Source organism: Rhinolophus sinicus, chromosome 16 (assembly GCF_057876585.1).
Source record: "Rhinolophus sinicus isolate RSI-liver-muscle chromosome 16, RSI-T2T, whole genome shotgun sequence".
Lineage (NCBI taxonomy): Eukaryota > Metazoa > Chordata > Mammalia > Chiroptera > Rhinolophidae > Rhinolophus > Rhinolophus sinicus.
The window spans coordinates 6,160,304-6,182,310 of NC_142516.1; the positions used below are offsets into that span (position 1 = coordinate 6,160,304).

Here is a 22,007-nt window from a genome sequence, read left to right on the forward strand (position 1 = left end):
CTCTACGGTTTAGGATACCTCCAAACGTTTCTCTCTTGAGGGCCTCCCTAGTCTCCTGGCCTTGGGTACCACGGGTCACCTGGGGGAGGGGGGGCGACAGAATGCGAAAGGAACTGTCGCGTGGACAGGAGCGGGGAGACGTGCGCACCTGCCGCAGGTGAGGCCCAGCCGTGCGGAAGGGGGAGGAGCCGTCGCCGCGGCACGCAGGTGAGCCGACCCCCAGCTCCCAGGAGCTAGGCCGCGGGCGGCCGCGGGCTCCAACGTGGCGGTTGTGAGGCGACCCATGTTGCAGACGGCAGCCCCAGCGCCTCCGAGTCCCGCGCAGCGCGGCGGCCCCAGGAGAACATTCGAGGCAGCAGCGGCGTTAGAAGCCCGGGGTCCGTTCGGTATTTGAATAGCACAAAGGAACCGCCTTGGTCTGATTGGCCAGCCAAGTGGCCCCGGGGCGGGCAGCGCCTGTCACTCGGGAAGCTCTGGGCATTTCTATTGGCTTATCCGGCGTGGGGCGGGGTCTGAGTGCCCGGCTAAATAGCTGGGGCCGGGGCCGGCCGAAGCTCATTGCTTTGGCGCCGTCTGGGGAGCACGGTCCCGCGGGTGGCGCGCAGCGCAAGGTGGCGGCTCCTCTCGGAGCGCAGCCGACCTGCTGACCCGGACTCCGTTTCCCCTGCCCGGGGCGTCCCGTGGGCCGGCTGGAGGCCGAAACAGCAGCAGCATTAGCAGCAGCAGCGGGTGCGGCTGCTCCGCCGCCGCCGTCTCCGCGGGAGCATGGAGTGCGCCCTGGACGCCCAGAGCCTGATCAGCATCTCCCTGCGCAAGATCCACAGCTCCCGAACCCAGCGCGGCGGCATCAAGCTGCACAAGAACCTCCTGGTGTCCTACGTGCTCCGCAACGCGCGCCAGCTCTACCTGAGCGAGCGTTACGCCGAGCTCTACCGGCGCCAGCAGCAGCAGCAACAGCAGCAGCAACAGCAGCAGCCGCCCCACCACCAGCACCAGCACCTCGCGTACGCAGCGCCGGGCATACCGGCCAGCGCGGCCGACTTCGGCCCGCTCCAACTTGGCGGCTGCGGGGACGCGGAGGCGCGCGAGCCGGCCCCCCGGCACCAGCTGCACCAGCTCCACCAGCTCCACCAGCTGCACCTCCAGCAGCAGCTGCACCAGCACCAGCACCCGGCGCCCAGGGGCTGCGCGGCGGCGGCGGCCGGGGCGCCCGCGGGCGGCGCGGGGGCGCTCTCGGAGCTGCCCGGGTGCGCCGCGCTCCAGCCGCCGCACGGCGCGCCCCACCGCGGGCAGCCCTTGGAGCCCCTGCAGCCGGGTCCTGCTCCGCTGCCGCCGCCCGCGCCCGCCGCGCTCTGCCCGCGGGACCCTCGCGCCTCGGCCGCCTGCTCCGCGCCCTCTGTGCCCCCTGGGGCCGCCCCTCAGGCCGCTGCCGCCGCCTCCCCTCCCACCTCCCCGGCCCCCGCCTCCTCCCCCGGCTTCTATCGGGGCGCGTACCCGGCCCCCTCGGACTTCGGCGTGCACTGCAGCAGCCAGACCACCGTGCTGGACCTGGACACTCACGTGGTGACCACGGTGGAGAACGGCTACTTGCACCAGGACTGCTGCGCCTCCGCCCACTGCCCCTGCTGTGGCCAAGGCGCCCCGGGACCGGGCCTGGCGTCCGCTGCCGGCTGCAAGCGCAAGTATTACCCTGGCCAGGAGGAGGAGGACGACGACGACGAGGACGCGGGAGACCTGGGGGCCGAGCCCCCCGGGGTCGCCCCGTTTGCCCCCTGCAAGCGCGCCCGCTTCGAGGACTTCTGCCCGGACTCGTCCCCGGACGCGTCCAACATCTCAAACTTGATCTCCATCTTTGGCTCGGGCTTCTCGGGGCTGGTGAGCCGACAGCCGGACTCTTCGGAGCAGCCGCCGCCGCTCAACGGGCAGCTGTGCGCCAAGCAGGCGCTCGCCAGCCTCGGCGCCTGGACTCGAGCCATTGTCGCCTTCTAGGGACCCCTGAGGGCACGGGGACCCGGGGCCCCGCGGGGCTGGGGCCAGACAAAGACTCGGCCAAGGGGCGAGAGGAGGGAAGGAACGGGCGCCCGGCCACTCGGGGCTGAGCTGGGGACGACCAGGGGGAGGCGGCTTATGTTTTATAAATTGTAAAATAAAAAAAAAGAAATCTAAGATCTTGGACTTTATTTTTGCAGAGAGAAAAAGCGCCTATTTAAGTATGCTTTGTGTTTCTCCTACTCTTTTTTTTTTTTCTTTTTATTGTAGTGATTGCAGTGGTGTTTAGCGAGCAACCAGCCACGTGAGGCAAGGCTGCTGCCCGCAGGAGGTGCGGGGCAGCCGGGGACGAGGCTGGGAGCCCGGGCCACCGGGGCGCGCCGGGGGCGCAGCGCAGGAGGGCTCGGGGCCCCGGACGCCGATCCCAATCAGTTGTCAGACCCAGGAAGCCCGGCGCTCGGTTCTCTCGAATCCCTCCGTGGGGTGAGGAATGGGTCTTGTGAAATCCTGAGGAAAAACAAAGGCAAACTCTATCTCCGAAAGGGACGTTTGGGTCACATTTCCTCTCTGGGGGCGGCCTCCAAAGTTCGCAAAATGAGAAGGCAGAAATGAAAACACTTCAACTTTTTTTTCTTTTCTTCCCGGGGCGGGTGTCTTGAACCCCTCCTCTCCCCGCCCCTCTGGCTCCGTTCTCCTCCCCTCCTCCAACCGTCTCCCGGACTCGGGGGTGGCGCCGGACACCCCGACACTCGGACACTGTTTGGGGAAGGGGTGGGGGGCGGGCACCGCGGACTACATTTCCCATCATGCCCAGCACTGCGGTCCTCACTAAACAAAAAAGGAAGTAGATTCCTTCACCTGGATCCCCCGCGGCCCCGAGGGAGGGAGGGGCCGGGACCGCCGACTGCGTCGGAGACTTTTCACTAAGTTCCTGGTCAGATGTGGTGTTTGTGTGTGTGCTTCTAAGTTGCAGTGTTCTGGGTCAGCCTTCAGTTGCATTTCATGAAACCAGCATTGTTCGAGCCTGTGAGAAACCGTCCTGTGTCTTCAGCTCGATAGATTGTTTAATTTAAAGCCTTTTGTTGTGAAAAGGTGGGGTTCTGCAGCCCCTCTGGTTCTCTGCCATCAGTACCATGTGGACTCCAAAACAAGTTGCCAACCCTTCCTTTCTTGGCCCTTCTCCCTCATTCTCCTGTATTTTTGTGCATACTGAATTGTACATCACCGGGTGAAACTGTTCAGATTATTTGTTTAAATTTATAATCTTAATAAAAAGTCGATTATAGAGGATGGTGGTGCCTTGTTTTCAAGTAGGCCTGGAGGTGGCGGGAGGATGGAGGTGGAAAGAGACCCCTGCCCCCATGCAAATCCTTGCTCTCCTGGGCCTGGGCGGCTGAGATCTGCCCACATCCGCAAGGGCTAGGAGTGGGGAGCCGGATTGGGGTAGGGTGGCTGCTGTTTGCTGGGGTTGAAGCCAGTGTTGCCCGCCTCGGGGCCATCCTCCCCAAAGGAGCCTGCCCCCCACGGGAACAGGCCGCCCCGGGGTCTCCTGCAGGAAGCTGAGCAAGCCTCCAGCACATTTCCTGCCCAGCCAGAGGCGAAGGGTCTGGTCGGCCTCAAGTCTGAGCTCTCTGCGGCAGGGGAGAGCTGCCTGGGGACGCCTGGGGGCTTCTGGGCCACCCACACTTCCCTCCCCGAGCCTCCGCCCGCACGTCCGCAAGTCTCGGGCTGCAACTTAGGGAAGTTTTTTCCTTTTCCTTTTTTTTTTTTTAAGTTGAGTTTGTTATCACTGCTCGGTGCCACTTGGTGGTGTGCTGGCGGCGTCTCCCTCCCTCCTCGCGCCCCTCCCCTCTCCCTCTCCCCTCCCTCCCGCTCGCCTCTCTTCCCTCCCCAGTGGATGGAGGCAGGAAGGCTCCAGGCCCGCTCTCCCCTCTGACCACCTACGGAATGACCTCAGAGTGGGAGAATGTGCCAAGGCCCCGAGGAAGGTCGCATTCTCCCCACTGGAACCAAATTCACATCTGGAGCCGCGGCTCGGGCCCGGGGGCGTGTGGGGTGGTTCCAGCTTTGCAAAGAGGGGATAGGAAAGAAAGACTGGGGGGGGGGGGGGAGCAAGAAAGAAAAAAGCAAAGTGGCTGCTTGCTCTGTTTATTTCATAGTATCTGTCTCTCGGTGTCTCTCTGTCTCTGGCTGTCTCCCCAATGCTCTCGCTTTCTCACCCCTGCGCTTCCCCCTCCTGCACCATCCACTCCGCAAGTCGACGCAAGCCCCCCACCCGAGCCTTCAAGCCTCTGGCAGCAAGAAGAGGGGCTGCTGCCGAGAGGCCCACACCCCAGACTCTGAAAGGCGGACGCAAGCCAATCCCAGGGGTCCGCGAGGTTCTAGGTCCCGGTGTCGCGCGAGGCGAAGTTCTCAGGGACACCTCAGAGCGCAGGGGGCGGCGAAGGTCTGCACTGGGGGTGGAGGAAGAACGAGGCTATGGAGGCTTGAGTTACGGGAAGGAAAGACACCTTCAACCCCGAGGGCTGTTTTCTCTGCCTCCCATGGGAAGAGTCGGGAGCTGCCAAGGAGGGGGAACGGTGTGTCTCCCCTCTCTCCATTTTTCCCCCTGCAAATCCCAGGAATCGCGCTGTTGCATGCCTGGTTTTGATTCCATCTACCAAGCCAGTTGCCAGAGCTCCCCCTAGCGTTGCTTCCAGGGCGCTGCAGTGACTGCGGCTGGGAATGGGCGAGGCACAGTCGGGGGCGGCGGGGCTGCGAGGGGTTGCTGCGCGCCCACTTGGGGCGCCGCGCCGCGTCCGGATCTAGCGGCGGATGGAACCGGAGCCTGGGGCCGCGTGTGTCCCCACTCCAGGCGGGCGTCGAGGAGGGGACACGTGGTCGGCCGCCTTTGTTGGGGGCGTGGACCTGGGAATGGAAGGGATCAGCCAAGTGGCTTGAGAACTGCCCACACGTCCCCGGATCCCTATGGCAAACGAGTGTGGGTGGTGAGCTGCAAAATAAGAGCTCCGAACTAACAGGACCCCAGACCAGAATTATCCTCCGCTCTGCCATGTTTTCTGAGCTTCAGCTGCGCCGAGAGAGTCAGGCACATTAGGATCTAGTGAAGTGAAGGGATGAGGATGGAGGGCTCTAAGAGCATCGAGAAGAGAGCTGCCCTTCCACCCGTTTATCTTTTCAGGACCCAGGGACCTTGGGCAGCCACACAAAGGGTTAATGCCCTGAGCATAATCCGCAGTGACCCAAAACACAACCCACCGGCGGCCATCTGCATCTCACAGAGACATGCCACGCAAAACGGTAACACAAGCCCAGCCCTGATGTTACACACTGCACACCGCTTTGGGGGCCACACCAGCCAAACGCACTGTCCCCAACACAGATGCTCTAAGTAGCATCCTCACGCCACTCACCCCCCTCCCCACCCCCACCCCCCTAGTCCTGGTGCAGCATGCAGCAAGCCCATCCAGAACCTCTGAGAGACTAATACTACTCCGGGTATAGCACTATTGAAAGGCTGGGAAGGGGCGGGGTGTGTGTGTGTGTGTGTGTGTGTGTGTGTGTGTGTGTGTGTGACGGGAACATATGCCTGGCCATGAGGGTCTTCCAAAGGGGGAGAGGAGGCAGGCAGCCTGGCAAACCAGGAGTCCACAGACCCAGGTCCACAGGCAAGCCTCTCTCTCTCCAGTAAAAAGACCAAACAGACCCCACAAGAGCCCCAGGTAGAACTTGGGGAAGCTTCTTGGAAGACACTGGGGGACTCAGGGAGCGATGAGGGGGAGCCTCCAGAGAATAGCGGCTCTAGAAGGGAGAGCTCCAGCAAACCCCTGGTGCCCCCAGGTCAACTAGCATCCTCCCTCCCCTCCCCCCCCCAAACACAAACACTGCCCCAGCTCCTAAAACACTGCAGGTCCTGCTGCCCTTGATATGTGGTATAGGGCTGAGCTAGGCTCCAAACTGCACTCCCAGCCACGTGGAGCTGCTGGAATGACAGCCCAGAGCCTGTGAGAGCTGCAAGCTGGCCTCCAGAGAAAGCCAGGGGCTGGGGATGCCCTAGGATCCCAAGGGGGCCACTGCGCAGGGCACTGAGATCTGAGTGCTTCTATCGTGTGTGTTGTGCACACCATGAGCTGTCTTTCTGCATCTCCACTGGGCAGGTGTACAGAGTGCCTGGCCTATGCAGAGCCCTGAGCTGACCACCACGAAAAGTTACAACAATCCCTCGGTATGGATTCACTCATTTAATTTTCCCAGCTACTCTCTCAAATAGACACTACTTAGCATTCTTGTATTAGAAATGAGAAAACTTGCCCAAAGTCACACAACTAAATTGTCAGTCCTCCTGTTGGGATTCATAGTCTAGTGGGAAAGAATTTAAAACATATAACATGAGCTGGCGAACGACCCTGATGTTGTCTAAATAGTAACATTGATAAGTTCTAGCTGAAGCTGAACTAGCAGGTTGGGAGCACCTCCCTCCCCCAACGCTCCATGCTCCAGGTCCTGGGATCGAGGGATAAAGAGACACACAGGACAGAGGTGTCTGTGTCCCATTCCACCCAGGGCAGGGACTGACCTTTTCCTGGTGTCTGTCAGGATTCGTGGTAGGGGACAGCAGCCCAGCTGGAACCAGCCTGGGCAAAAGGTGGGATTTCTTGGCTCATGGCTCAAATTGGGCAGTGGGCAGTGGTGCAGCTGGCTTCAGGTACAACTGCATCCAAGCACAAATCTCTAGCTATCGCTCTCTCCCTCTCTGCCTTTCCCTCTCCCTCTCTCCTGTGATTTTTTTCCTTCACTTGAGCTTCCCAGTCTTCTATTGCAGGCCCACTTCTCACTAGACCTGTAAGAGGCAGCTCTTGGCATCTCATCTCACAACTTTGCCGCCCAAAAGGGACCAGCCACTTCTCTTATTTCCAACTCAGAAAATCTCAGGATAGGATTCTATCCTGTCCCAAACCTGTGGCCAGGTTGGAGGATGGTTGCTAGCCCTGCACCGGAAGCTCATGGGCAGAGAAAGGATATTCTTCTCAGAAAAGGGTGGTAATGGGTGACAGGCAAAGATGTCCTCCAAAGAGAGGGGCTATAAGCCAAGCTAAAGGAGGTGTGTTCATGTGGGACTTGGGGCGACAGGGCACAGGCATGGCTGCCTAGGGCATTGGGGGATGAGTGCAGCCCACACAGCTCTGGGGAAGGAAAGTTGTCCTTGGCCCTCAACAGGACAATGGGGCTTTAGGGCCATCTGGTGCTGCTCAGGTTTGCCACTCAGGAATCACCAGGGGAGGGGGTTGGGTTGTTCCAGCAGGCTCCATGGCAGGGGCAGTGACAGGGGCCACCCTCAGGGGACTTAGGGCAGTGGACATCCACAAAGAGGCCAAAGTGGAAGAACTTGACTGGAGCTCAGATGTGGCTCCTCCAGGCCCTCCCAGCTATAATGGAAAGTTTCTGAGGGGAGGCGAGGTGCTGGCCAGAGGGCGGACGCGGAGAGGCTGCACTCAGGTTAACGTGCCCATCTTTCTACCCCCAGCTGGTGGGGTCTGGGGACATCTGGGGACCAGGTAACGTGACCTAGTCACATGTGCAGGTAAAAGAGGCTGAATCGAATTTGACAATGTTGAAATTGTTGGGGGATTACAGATGACCTTTGTTTTATCATTCATGCATTTCTGTATTTTCCAAATTTTCTACAAGGAGCATGTATCACTTTTATATTTAGAAGAAAAAAATTAACATTACATTTTTCAGAGAAAAAAAATGTGATGTGACAGGTGCTATAACCGATGTACAGCGTGCTACAGAGCAGGACGGGGAGCAGCCATATTCAGCCTGTCTGGGGCAGGGTCAACCCATGCGAGATACTAGCACATTCAGCCAACAAGCCTCAATTCCCCAGAATTCACCCTCCTGCACTCTGTCCTTGTTAAAAGAAGTGTAAGACAAATAGCAAGCTCATCTGAGGGATGGAGACATTCTGGAAAGAGGGCTTGTTCACTCTCATCTCTGACCCCCGTCCTAGCTCTGCCCAGTCTCACCATCAGTCATCACAGAATGATTTGCTCAGAGTTGCTAGGTCACCTGGCGAGGTGGGTTGTAAGAGGCAAATCGCTTGGGAAACGTTTTCGGCAACTTAGGCTGAAACTGAGGAGGAAGTGGCCAAGTTTGGCAGAAAGAGCACTGGACCTGGAGTCTGGAGACCCAGTGACAGGTCGTGACTCAGCCACAGGCTTTCCTTGGGACCCGGGATGAGTCACTTTCCTAGAAGGTCCACATTCCCTCATCTGAAGAGATAGAGTGTAAGGAGAGAAGGCAGGTGGTCCTAAACCAGGGTTGACGCTCTACCAGTCAAAAAAGCAACCATTGCCTTTTGATGATTGGAGGCTTGTGTCCAATCACAGTAAGAAAAACGCAGGTGGCAATCATATTCCACATCTACCTATGAGCATGGTCATGTGCCTATTTCACTCACTCTTTCAATAAATGTATTCATTCATTCAAGTATATATTGAATACGTATACATGCTAGGCACTGTCCTAGGCCTCAAGGGTGCAGCCATGAATAAGACAGACAAGGGCCCTGCCCTCATGGAGCTGACATTCTGGGGAGGAGACAATACCCAAGTGAATCAATAAATAATTAGGTGTTAATTAGGTGTTAAGTGTTGTGGGGAAAAATTAAAACAGGGCTAGAAAAAACAGGTGAGGAGGGAAGCCACCACTTTAGATTTAGTGACCAGGGAAGGGGATACTTGAGCTGAGGCCTGGCTGAGTCAGCTATATTAGTCAGTACAGGATAGGCTGTGCTGCGGTAACAAATGAGTCCCCAAATCTCAGAGATTTTACACAACGGACTGATTTCTTGACCATGCGAAATCTGACTACATGGGACAACTTTCCTAGGCCGCCATCTTCCATGACAGAAACTCAGGAGCTAGAGTCCTGCAAGGGAGGTGCTTCTCCTACCTTCCACTCAGAGCCCACTGGCCAGAAGTGGTCCTCTGACCCGTCCAACTGCAAGGGGCCTGGGAAGGACAGGTGAATCACAACTGGGTGAGCACTAGGAATCTCTACCATACCAGCTGGACGAACGATGGTGGAAGAGCATTCCAGGCAGAGGGAATAGCAGTTGCAAAGATTCACACAGGAACTAATCCGGCGTGGTCAAGGAACTGGAAGAAGGCTGACATGGCTGAGGCAAAGGGCAAGGGGGAAAGTGGCAGGAGACAGGGCCACAAAGGAAGGCAAGGACAAGAAGATTTGGTTACAACGACCCATGAAGGGACTTTATGCAGTACCTGGCACACAGCAAGCACTCAAGAAATGGTAGCAATTGTCGTGTGGTTATTTCAGGGAGCTTCCTTCCTTTCCCCAGGCCAATGGGGAGAGAGTGCCTGGGGGGCTGAGGGAAGGGACAAACCAGCATAACCACAGCCTGGGACAGCTGCCCCAACCAGTTTCCTTGGTCCTGCCGGGCAGGCTGAGTCTCCACGCCAGTCCAGGCTCTGTCCGTCTTCCCAGTGGACCGGACCTCATGAACATACCCATCCAAGGAACCCTCAGCAAAGAGGGAGGATGGGAGGGGTTGTTCCAGGGCTGCGAGAAGGTTCCTGGTGCAACATCCTCCCTGGAAGTTGTTAATATCACATGAGTGAATGTGGATCACCAGGCATAGGCCAAGCACCAGAGGGCTCCCGGGGCCACCAGGGCCACCCCCATCTGGGGCGCCCTTCCAAAGCTCAGGCTCATGGTTCCAAGCTCAGCCACAGACCCCAATACAAACTGGGCACTGCCACTTTCTAGGTGATGATGGACTGTCACTTCCCCTCTCAGAGTCTCTGGTCCCTTGTCTATAAAATGAGGATGGTGGGTGCCCACCAGCATATAGTAGGTGCCCAATAAACGAGAGCTGCAATACTGTCACCAGTCAGCTCTGCCCAGATAATAACTTCTCACTGCAAAATGCAGGATGGTTTTCCTTCTGACTCTCTGCTGTTGCACAAAATTGGTGACCTAAGAAGTAAAAAGATGAACCTTTTTCCAGAGCTGCATCTTTTGGAAAAAAGGTGCAACCCAATCAAGATCTTTTTACTCTGGGGCTAAGAAAGGAGAGCAGAGGAAATGCCCTATAAACTTTGTTGGATTTTTTTTTTTTGTCTTTCCATAAATTGGCACTCGTGTTTTCAAAAAGGTTAATCTCCAGGAAGGTGTGTGGGTATCTTCAGAGCCTGACCATGTCTGACAGTCAACATTTATCAGTGAGTGTTTAACAATTTCATTCAGCACGTATGCTTGGCAATTGAATGAATGAATGAATGAATGAATGAATGAATGAATGAATGAATGATGGGTGAATGAATGGACTATTATTCATTCCAGGGAGTGGTTTAAAGGGGAAACAGTTGCTGAGAGACTGTCTGCCTTCCGCCAATCAGGCCCTTCCCTATCCCCATCTCCCTCAGTGGCCCCCTCCTGCCCCCTAACCCAGTCATTTCCTGATGTTTCTTGAACATTCCATGCACCTTCCCACTTTCATTCTCTAGCTCCCAGCCACACTCCAAGCCACCACACACACACACACACACACACACACACACACCTACAGCCCCCACCTCAGGGTGGAACTTGAGGGTCTCCTTTGACACATCAACCAGCCTGGGGAACGCTGGGAAGGCTGAGGAATAAAGCTTCCCTTTGTTCCGAGGAAAATCTGGAGGTCTAAGACAGACAAAGGACCTGGCTGAGAACAGAACAGGTCCACATGGGGAGGAAGCAGTTAGATCTGTAAGTGACCTGCAGACATTCCGATCGATGGACAGTTCCAAAATGCTTTAAGTCAAGAAGGGAAGTCGGTGCCAGATTCCCAGGCCTGGATCCCCACCTCCGTGGGTCCCGCACTGCTCAGGCCTCAGAAAGTCAACTCACGCTGACTTAAACAAAAAGGGCATCGATTGGCTCAGGAACTGGGGAGTCCATGGGTGTTTTAGCTCAGGGCACAGCTGGACCCAGAGGCTCCCATGATGTCATCAGGGCTTGCTCACTGTCCCTTGGCACTTCCTGTCTCTCCTTGGCTTCTTAGGTTTTCTCCGGGGCATGAGCAAGATGGCCGCGGGCCAGGGCCAGCCTCACAGTCATGTGACCGGGGCAATTGCATAGGGCCCACATTCAAAGGACCCCATGCTTGGGGTTTAATATTCCGCTATCTTCATGGGATTTAATGTTAATGCTCTTCTGAAATCCATCATCATTTTGACCTTGAATCTGTGTTTTGTAAGTCTGATGGGACAGTGAAGCACTGCTGAGGGCTTAGAGCTTTCGACTCGCATGCTGTCTTGCTCCTGCCACCTCCTTGCCTCCCTGGGACAGGTTCTTGGCCCCACTACCCTACCCACTGGCACCCCAGTCCTGCCTGGCCTCCTCCTCCTCTTGACCACTGCCCCCTCCACCCTTGGCACAGGCACAGAGAGGGCTGGGGTCAGACATGCTTGCCCAGCACCTTCCCAGGGCATGATGGCAGCCATCGTTGCCCTGGATTGGCAGAACCACAGCCCATCTGGCAGCCAACCAGAGACTGTGTGTAGGCAGGGCAAGCCTCTCACCTACTCCCAATCTGATTCGGGCCCGAGATCCTTGGGGATCACCCCTCTATTGCAGGTTGAGGTGGGGGCCTGTGGGAAGTGGAGGTGCCTGGTCGACTTCCCTGGGCCAGGGCTTGGGACATCAGTCTGGTGCTTGGTGGGAGGGGTAATTCAGCACCTGTCAAGCCCAAGGGAGCGAGGGAGCATGTATGTGGGTGCACATGGCGGGGTGGAGGGGTGCCGGGACAGGCTGCTTCCCTAGCCCGGAAGCACTCCCTCGGCAGCTCCACATGCCTGGGGATCCTTTCCTCCTCCCAGAACCTTCCTGAGTCTGGCTGTTAGTCTTTTCTGGTCAGTACAAGGCACCCTCAGGGACAAGCTGCAAAATACAAGTTGTATCATTTTGGTGATTCCACACAAATTAGATGCTCTGATATTTTCACTTAAAACTGCTATTGTACAATATAAAGATAAATGGTAAAATTCGTGCTAATCATTTAACAGTTTAATTTTTCTTTACTTAGAAAGACATTAAATAGCAAATAATAAACACTATGACAAATTGAGAGAAAGCCTATGGAAGGAAGGAAAAGCATTCTATGTACCTTTAATGGCACTTTCTCCTGCTTTTTGGGTAAGGGGCCCTGCATTTCCTTTTTGCACTGGGCCCCACAATCACACAGCTGGCCCTGCCACTAGCATCCTGGGCATAACATCTTCCCAGCTTAGCAACCCTGGCATAAGGGGCATCTTCCCAACAGCTCCAACAGGAAGTAACAGGGATGACATTCATTGGCACAGCCTGGGTTACATGCTCATTCCTGAACCAATCACAGCAAATGGGGAGGCAGGGGCCCTCTGATTGGCCAGATCTGAGCATGTGTCCATCCCGACTAGGGGGCTGGTCAGCCCACCTCAGCCCCTTCTAATGGCTTCTCCACAGGGAAGAGGGATTCTATTTCCAGAGGAATGGGGGCTACACAGCCACCAACCCTCACTGTCCTTCCATTACACAGCCCTCATGTTTAGTTAAAAAAAAAAAATACCAGCTGGGCAGAGAGCAATTTAGTTCCACTCTTGTGGCCCCTGTCTCTCCAGTATCCTTTGCTGGGTCCTCCACCCCTTCTTCTAAATGCTGGGGAGGACCCAGGCTCGAATCTTGGTCCCCTTCTCCCTTCCTGCCACCTCCTCCCGGTGCAGTTCATGTGGTCTCATCAACCCAACCCGCTGACAGTTCTGTCTCCAGCTGAGAGTGTATGCCGAGTGCAGCTCGGGGTCCCAGCCCAGCTCCACCTCTCCTCTTGGAGTACCAGCCATCTCAGAGCTCACCTGAGAGCCCCCGCACACCTGCTTCTGCCCCAGTCTTTCCCATCCAGTCAATGGCACCACCAGCCTGCAAGTTGTTCGGGCCCAAAACTCCAGAACACCTTCTCTCCTTCTTTTCTCATGAACCCAAATCCAGTCCATCGGCAAAGCCTGGCAGCTCCTCCAGAAAATATTCATGACCCGCGCTCTTCTTACCATCATGGCTTTTGCCTCCCCGTCCAGCCACACCGCCTCGTGCCTGGAGCGCTGCACTAGTCTTCCCACTTTTGTTCTTGCCCCCCCCCCCCCCACTGTCCATTCTCCTTCTCTCCATTCTCTTACATGTTTAAGTCAGACCATGGCACTCCCCAACTCAGGGGAATAACGTCTTCCCAGCTTAGTAAACTGGACTCACTCCCCAAGAGTGTAACCATCTAAAACTGACTGGGGGGCAAAGCTCATCTGTAGCATCTACCGATCTCTGTGGTGTAAATGCTCCCACCTTGGTCAATTTCCAGCTACCAAGGTGACATCCGTGACTGTGGAAAGAGACGTGCACAATCCGCTCTCGAAAAGCCAGCCTGAGTGCCTCCAGCACACCTGGAACAAAATACGGCGTCCTCACTGCGGGCTACACGGCTCTACACCACTCAGCCTGGCTGCCTTTCCGCTCATTCTCCCACTCTCGCCACACTCGGTGCCCTCCAGCCTCCTCCTCGTCTCCTGCTGTCAAGGCTGTTCCCACCTCAGGGGCTTGGCACTTGCTGTTCCCTCTGCCAGCAGTTGTTCAGGCCTCCGCTCAAACTGCCCTGACTGCCCCTCTAAAATAATACCTCTCTGTCACACTCACCTTCATTGTGTTCACAGCCCTTATTGCTGCCCGATGTTTTACTGCGTATTTATTTGTTCATTCGTCTGTCTTCCTCCCTAGGTTGTAAACTCCACAAGGGCTCCCTGCACCGTCCCCAGCCCCTGGAGAGAACAGGGCCTCACACAGTCAGTGCTCAATAAACTTTTGGTGGCTGAACGAACTCACTGCCTGGGGTCAGGCAGGCACTGGGAAGATGGCCATGAATGAACACTGGTCCCCCATCAGTGAGACAGAGGAGGCCCCAGGGGGAAGCCCAGAGGTGTGGAGAGGACCCGACTGTCCCCGCGAGAGCCTTGAGTGCCCAGGTGACCACTTGGACCTTACCCTGCTCTGTCAGGTGGCATCTTCATCAAAAGCCGGACAGCTGCTGGTTGGTCTCTGTTCCTGCTGCCCCGCCTCAGCCTACCCAATGCCAAGTCCACGCAGTCTGCCTCCATCAACTGTGCTTCCCAAACTTGGGAGTGAACATAAAACCTCAGAGCTTGGGGCACTGGGATGTCGTCCTGCCAGTGTGACCCTCCATGGGGCCCCAGAGCGCCTGCAGTGGGGTGGGGGAGGGGCAACTTGGCACCAGGGCGCTGTCCAGCTCCCATTCTCCAGCCTGCTCTAGGATAACCCCTTGGACAGGGAGCTCTACTCATTCGTTCACTCAACAAATAGCTGTGGGGCACCTACCTACTGGGGGCAGCCACTGTTCCAGGTACTAGCGATTCAGTGGTGACCACACAGATGAGACTTAGGAGCTCACCAAGCTTACGTTCTACTGAGAGAGGAGATGATAACCAAGGAAACAAGTCAACAGATAATAAGCTTTCAGATCATAAGGAGTGTCATGAAGGCAACCAGAACAGAGGGCGGGATGGAGAACAGCTGGTGTGGTGGAGACTCCCTCGGCAGCAACTCAGAGAAGCAGGGTAGGCCCCTTGGAGGTGATGGCATCTAAGCTGAGCCCTAAACTAGACTTACCACGCGGCCCAGGCAGTCCAAGCAGACAACAGCAGGTGCAAAGGCCCTGGGGCAGCAATGAGCTTGGCATCTTAGAGGGCCAGGGAGAGGGCAGTGTGATTGGAGCACAGGAGTGGGGGGAGTGTGTAAAGGGTCAGAGGGGTGAGATCACGTGGTGGACTGTGGTGTTGGCAGCGAGAAGCCGCTTGAGGAATATGATGGGACTCATATAACGGGCAGCTCAGTGTGGCATCCAGGAGACCAGAGAGAAGGCAGCACAGTGGTCCAGTGAGAGCTGACAGCAACTAAGAGTGAAGTGGCTGCAGTACAGGTAAGAGAGAAGTGACCAGATTTGGGTTATAATTTGGAGGCAGATCCAATAGGACCTGCTCACGGGTTGGATTTGGGGCATGGAAAAAAGAAGTAAGGATAATACTTGGATTTGGGGCCTGATGGCTGCTGCCCACTGAGATGGGCGGCCTGGGCCTGGGGCGGAACGAGGAGCCCACTGGCCATGAGCAATTTCCTTGACTGCAGAGGTCTTCTCCTTGGCCAGCCAGAAGTGCTCATCCTGCTGACCCACGTGGGATCCGTGTCAGACAAAGCTGATTCCACTTTGACGCCGCAGGATGAGCGGAGACCCTGGCAGTCACGAAAACCCTCCAAGCCCCAATTTCATCATCCCTGCAGTGGGAAAGCAATGCCACTTTCTCAGCTCACCATGGGGATTCCACGAGGGGACACGTAAAGCACGTCTTGCAGGCTGACACATGGCTATCAGCCAAAATTGTCATTACTGTCCCTGCTGTCCTGCCTCATTGCCATCTTTGTGGAGACTGCCCCTGCCTCTTGGAAAGAAACTGGGCTCCAGGAGGAGGTACTTCTCAGACAGGGCGAGGGCCCGGGACCAGTCCTGGGCTTTGCAGCAGCAAGAGGAAACCTCTTGGGCCACCTGCGTGGGGACAATACAAGGCAGCTGGGACCACCTTAGGCCCCAGGGAGAGGCTATAGGAATGTGAGCTTGGGCGTAAAGAGACTCAGCACCTCCCCTGCCCAACAGTGAGTTGACCCCCCTGAGTCTCAGTTTCCTCCTCTGTGAAATGAAGACATAGTCAGCCCGTGGTGAGCATGAGGTGGGACATGCTTGTAGCACTTCACCCAGGGCCGGACACACAGGCTGGGCTCAGGAGCCACCAGCTCCAAGGTCTCTGGGGAACCCCCAGGGCTCAGGGTGCAGGCAGCTTTTGGGGCCTGGAGTAGCAGTGGCAAATGAGAACATGGTGAGGGGTGGGAATTTGCATGGGTTGGGGTAGGAGCCACTCCTAAGGGACCTCATTGAGCCAGGGAGGACTCAGCAGGCCACCATGGTCCAGGCTGGGGGTAGCAGTCAGCTGTGGGACAATCACCTCAGCTACACCTCAGAGCCTTCCCAAGGGGTCTTCGCTCCTAGAGACCCTCACCCATCCTCTCCAGTACCCATTGCTCTCTGCAGGGCCTCGTACATCATTCTGAAACCTCCACAAGGACCTAAAGGCCATTACTGAGCTCAGTGGTTAGAATGTCCAGGTTGGGTCCCAATGGTCCCTTCATACCAAGAAATCCTTACCTGTCCTTACCCCTCTGTGCCTTGGTCACCCACTGCATACCCACCCCGTAGGGTGACATAGTGCAGGCAACGCCCTGTGCTGAGTGCATCCCTTCAATGGATCATGCAATAACCCCTGTAAGACCGTGTTTACTTATCCCCAATTCATACATGAAGAAACTGAGGCTCAGACTGGTTAAGTAACTGGCTCAAGGTCACATAGTGTCAAGTGCAAGAGCTGACTGCAGAGCCCATGCATGCCTTGACCACTACACTTCCCATGCCTTGCCGAGGTTAGGTTGCCAGCTCTCGGAGGGTCTGCCCAGGTAGCAGTGCCCATTCAAATGTCCCCAAGTGGAGGTCTAAGCAGTCTGGCCCACCTGCAGCCTCCCACCTGTGGCTGGACTCTAGTTATCTGGGAATGAGGTGTCTGTACTCTGCCTGCCTTTGAAGTATCCCTTCTGGAAATACCCAACCTAGTCCCAAGCAAATAAGGAGGGAAAGGGGATTTGTTCATAGCCAGGCCAAGAGGTGTATCTAAAGGTCAGCAAAGGTCCAGCTGGAGAGGGTGGTAAATATCGTGGAGTGACGGCCACAGATAACGGAGATCAAGACCAGAACCAGGGACACAGCTCGCTGCCCTGCCAGAAGGGGACATGTCTCCCACCTCCCACCTCTTCCTGTTCCTGGAGCTCCACCTTCATGCCAGGCACCGTGGACACTCGATCTCAGCGTCACTGTTCTGGACTGCCACCCATGTGCAGGTAAGAGAACTGAGGCTTAGAGGTCACACAGGTCACAGGTCACACAGGTCTGCCTGATTCCTGGGTCCTTTCCACCATCACATTTCATAGAGACCTTGTGATGTCCCAGGATTCCCTGGTACTGGGCACAGTGTCTTCAATGCTCTCTGCCCAGAGGAGCGTGGTGGATGAAACAGGACTCAGCAGGAGCTCTGCCCTTTGCTGGGACTTGGGAAACTGCCCCCTGCAGTATCGCAAGCATTTGTCACTTGGTTTGAAACCACCAGCACCAGCAGCACCACCACCACCATCTCCAATCCAGGCCATAGGCAGAAGAAAGGGCACCTCGATTATGGGATTGAACTCTGAGTCCCAGAGGTCACTGCCAGGCCAGCTAGGCTGCCGATGGCCACGAGGGAACTACTGGTTCTCCTTAACTCTCCCCATTCAAAGGCTGTGAGGACTCCTGACTGCCTCCCCTCCAGCCCGCTGGTCCTCATCACTGATCCCCCCTTAGCTCCCGAGCCCACCTGCCTGCCTGCCTCTCAGGGAAGCTCTGAGCCAAAGCGCCTGGTGAGAATCACCTCCTGGTACTTAATCCTGACATATCTGAGCAAGGGTCCCCACTCCCACCTCTCCCTCCTGTCTCCCCGCCAGAGGTAACCAGACTCCAGGGATCTTTGGGGGGGGGAAATTTTTCAAAATCAGTTTCTTCTTTCTTATTACAAACTGTGGACAGAGATTTTAAAATCAAATATGAAAAACAAACAGTGAAGTTAAAACTTACCCACAATCGCTTTCTCTTTTGTGGTTCAGTAATGTTTAACATGTTTATAACCATCTTTTGAGAGCAGAAAAAGCAACAAGGATTTCCCCAAAACCCTCACATCCCACCATCAAGAAATAAGCATATTACTACCTGGAGAAACAACCTTCTGGTCCTTTGTCCATGTAGATGGACAGAGACAGATGGATCAAAAATGTTGATTTTTTGCTTTTTTACAAAAAGAAGTTGTACTTTACCTACAGTCATTGTGACTGTTTTCTCCGCTTAACAGGTCATAAATAGCTTCCAGAAGAAAAAACAGGAAGCGTGTCATCTGATGACCCGTCGTATGACTGCTCCATTCTCTAACAATCCCCAACTGCTGGACACATAGGGTATTTCCAATGTTTCATCAGGATAAGTTATGCTAGAATATTCTCCAGGAGGGAGGGCCCTGTCTGTCCTATTCTCTGCAGCATCCCAGCACCTGGCACAGAGCTCGGAGCAGAGAAGGTTCCAGCAATGTCTGTTGGACGAGTGATCCAATACAAGCCACAGCGTGCAGCCCCCCAGCTCTGCGCTGACCAGTGCCTCTCCAGCCTGCTCTATCCCCATGAGGACTCCGGGTCCTCAGCCTGTAGTGGCACTCAGGATCCCCACGGCTGCTCCAACAGCCCACCTTGGGCTCTGCTCTTTCCTCCTGCCCCTTTTTTCTCTGCCACCTTAACTGCACCCTCATTTCTCCCTAGCCCACGGCACTTCTGCCTCAACCCCAGTGCCCTGAGAGCTGCTCTGAGGTCCCTTGCAGTCCCCAACTCCAGTGCTGGCCTGCTGGCCTCAAGGCAGCAGGGGACACTGAGCACCCCTTCTGCCACCAGCTGGTCTCCCAGCCTCCAGGCTGTGTGCCACCTGCAGCCTCTCCCGCAGGACTCTGATTGTGGGGACAGAGCCAGGAGTGCAGTTTCCAGGCTCTCGGTCTCACGTGGAAAGGTGCTCAATAGGGTAGTAAGTGGCCATCAACTGTGATTGGATAGCCGTCAGCTGTAACCAGTGAGCCATTGGCCAATAATATAACTGTCGTGGCTATGCTAGCAGCAGAATGGGAGCTAGCAAGAAGAGGGTGGCTGGCAAGCGCGGATTGCAGTTAGGATGGCGGGTTGCAGACAGTGTGGCTCCTGCTTCCTGTGTCTCCAACCCAGCCGCCAGCGAAAATATAGTGGTATGAGTCCCCTACCTATGGCTCTGTGGGTGTTCCTTTTTGGCCTCACCATGTCCTGCGTTCTTATGTGGGGAGCGGGAGCTGAGACCCTGCAGGCCGCTCCCCCATGACACTGATCTACCTCGGTGCTGCCATCATCCCTCCACAGGAGGGTTCCTAACTCTATCACAGACATTCACAAATATGGCCTGAGCTCCTGCTGTGTGTGGCACCCTCCTAGGACAGACGTGGACGGTGCTGATATTTGGGGGACAGGCCTCAGCCCCCCCCACGAAGCAACCTCAAGTAAAGAGAAGCTGTGTCTGCAAACAGCCCCCACCACCCCCATCTTCTAACTAGGTGGCTGCCCCTTCAACAATCCCCCTAAAGATCCTGGAGCTGCGGACGCCACAGACACATGCAGCTAAGGTGTGCTGAGAGCTGGGACAGGTGGGCTGCATGTGAGCACATCCAGGACACCTGCCCTGGTCTAGGGAGCCAGGTGATAACTCAGAGGAAGTGAGGACTCAGCTGAGCCCTGAAGAATGACCAGGGGTTCCTAGCCGGGAAAAGGATTCTGGGAAGAGGACCCCAACTGTTCAGTGGCCAAGGGAGTCTGAGGAACAGAGAGGAGGCCAGTGTGGCTGAAACCAGAGAACAGGGGGAGGGAAGGAAGCCTGAGGCTGGAGCACTGGTAGGGCCCAGGGGGTCCTGGGAGTCCCTGCAGCCCGGGATCCCCCACCGGCCTTGGGCTGGGTCTCAGTAGCCGTGCCAGCCCCACCATCAGCCAGGTCCAAATGTCTACCCAACAGCTCTGCGAACTCAGCACCCCAGCTGAGCACAGCATCCACCCCCTGGCCTGCTTCTTCCCCTGGGGTCCTCCCAGGTACAGAGCAGGGAGTCCCCAGCGTTGTCGAGAACTCCTCCTTCCTTGGGACCAAATCCTACCTGGATCTCCCGCTTCCCAGCCCAGGCCCCCTCTGCCCTGCACAGGGCCTTCGTGATCTCTTACCTGGGTCGAGGCCCCAGCCCGGTCATCTACATCGAGCTTCTGATCCAGCACCCGGACAGCCCGGAGTTTCCTAAATCTCAAGCCCTGCCCCCTGCCCCCAGCAGTTAAACATCTTCCTGGTCCTGATTTAATGTTTCTTGGTGCCTGCTGCGTGCCAGTCTCCTGGCACTGGGATACAGCAGCGAGTGGGTCCCTGCCCACCTGCGGCTTGCCTTCTAGCAAAGACAGACATTAACCCCATACATCACGTGATAATTAAAGACAGTTGTGTTGCGCATTGAGGGGCTGCGCAGCGTAGAGCTGTGGAACTCTCTTACGAAGTCACTCGGTGCCCTCCGTAGGCCAGCTCTGCCTCCTGTGACCCACGCTTCCCACCTCTGCTAACTCACCATAATGCCCTTATCTGTGCCCATCATTCAAGGTCCCATTCAAATGCCACCTCCTCCATAGAGTGTTCCCGAAGCTCCCCCTGGAGTCCATCATCCCCTTTTCTCCACAGCTGGTCAGCCATCGGTTTCCCCCACCAGGTTGAAGTATTTGAAGGCAGAACGCTCACCATTTTCATCTCCGTGTCCCCCGAATGCCTTGTGTGTACGTACTTAATACTTGTTGGACTCACCGACTTGGCTGTGGCTCGCGCATTGAGCCCTCACCTTTGTCCTTCCAACCTAAACGCTGTCTTGCAGGGTTTTTGTTCTCTTAGGAGGCCTCTTGGCCCTCACCTCCTGTGGGCGTGGTGTGACCTGGGACCTGAGAGCCAGCTGGAGTTCCCCGTTCCCTGGGGCCTCTCTGGCCCAGAATGGAGAGAAGCCAACCCCACCTCCCCAACTCTGGGGACCAGCCCCACTCAGGTGCCCTTCGGACCCACTGACCCTCTAGGGATGACAGCACAGCAGACATCCTTCAGAGCAGTGTGGGCAGGAAGTGCGAATCCTTGCTCCATCCCATGGGTCCTCAGCAGGCTTCCCACCCTGCCCTGAAGCCCTAGGCCATGTCTTCCCTTCCCCTCACCCTGCCTCATGGGCAGCCTGTAGCCTCGACTCACATTTCTCTTAAGTAAACACAGAAGCACGCGCCACACAGGCGCTGAGGGTCTGCCGTCCGCCCCGTAGAATGGACGGGCAGGCTGGCGCCTTTCAAGGACTTGCTCCCATCTGTTCTCCCCTCACCCGCATCACAGCCTCCTCCCCACTCCCTGATGTTCCCAGCATACAGGGCGTGGCACGCAAACTGGCCTGAACGTCACCCCCTTCAAAAGCCTTCCTCACTTCGAGCCCCTGCCCACTCCCTGGGTCTGGGCTTTCATCCCTTTACAACAAAACTAAAGGCGGAAGTGACGTGTCGAGATAGAGCATATGAGGTGTGATCAAAAAATATGGTGAATGCTGCTGCCAAGTGCCATCCCAGAGAGAGGCAGCGAAGCAGCACGTCGAACCTTAGTACCAGTGTGTGACAAGTTTCAACTTGTTTGGTTCAGTCAGTCAGGTGTGAGCTACAGTTGAGAGGAGGTATGTTTTCAAGTGTGCCGTAAATCATCCTCCATCATGACAATACACCGTGTCACACATCGTTTCTGGTATATGGCAATTTCTGTCAAAAACATTACGGTGTGTCCTCATCCACTTTATTCACTGGATCTGACACTGTTTGACTTCTGCTCTTCCCCAAGGTCAAAACGATTCAGGACATTGAGGCAGCCACAACAGCACAACTAAAGACGCTCACGAAAGAGGACTTCCAGAACTGCTTCAGAAAGTGGCAAGAGTGATGGGATAAGTGTGTTTGAAGCGAGGGGGAGTACTTTGCGGGGGATTAATGGCAATGTGTCTTTTACTGTAATAATTTTAACACTCACTGTATTTTTTGATCACAGCTCGTTGCTCTGCAGCCAGACTGCCCACCTTCGCACTCCTGCCTTCAGCTGCTGGACTTGGACGAGGGACCTCTTTGCTTCCGTGAGCCATCTCCATGTCTCATTCCCATTACCTCCCCACCCTCGCCCAGCTGCCCCCTGGCCCTCCAAG

At 56.1% G+C, this 22,007-nt stretch overlaps 1 protein-coding gene across 1 annotated transcript; it reads left to right on the top strand.

Annotated features, from left to right (window-relative positions):
• The first annotated feature begins 543 nt into the window (after positions 1–543).
• Positions 544–3,274, top strand: IER5L (immediate early response 5 like). Its single transcript, XM_074331171.2, has one exon. The coding sequence runs from the start codon at positions 766–768 to the stop codon at positions 1,987–1,989; it is 1,224 nt and encodes a 407-aa protein (XP_074187272.2). The 5' UTR covers positions 544–765; the 3' UTR covers positions 1,990–3,274.
• The last annotated feature ends 18,733 nt before the right edge of the window (positions 3,275–22,007 follow it).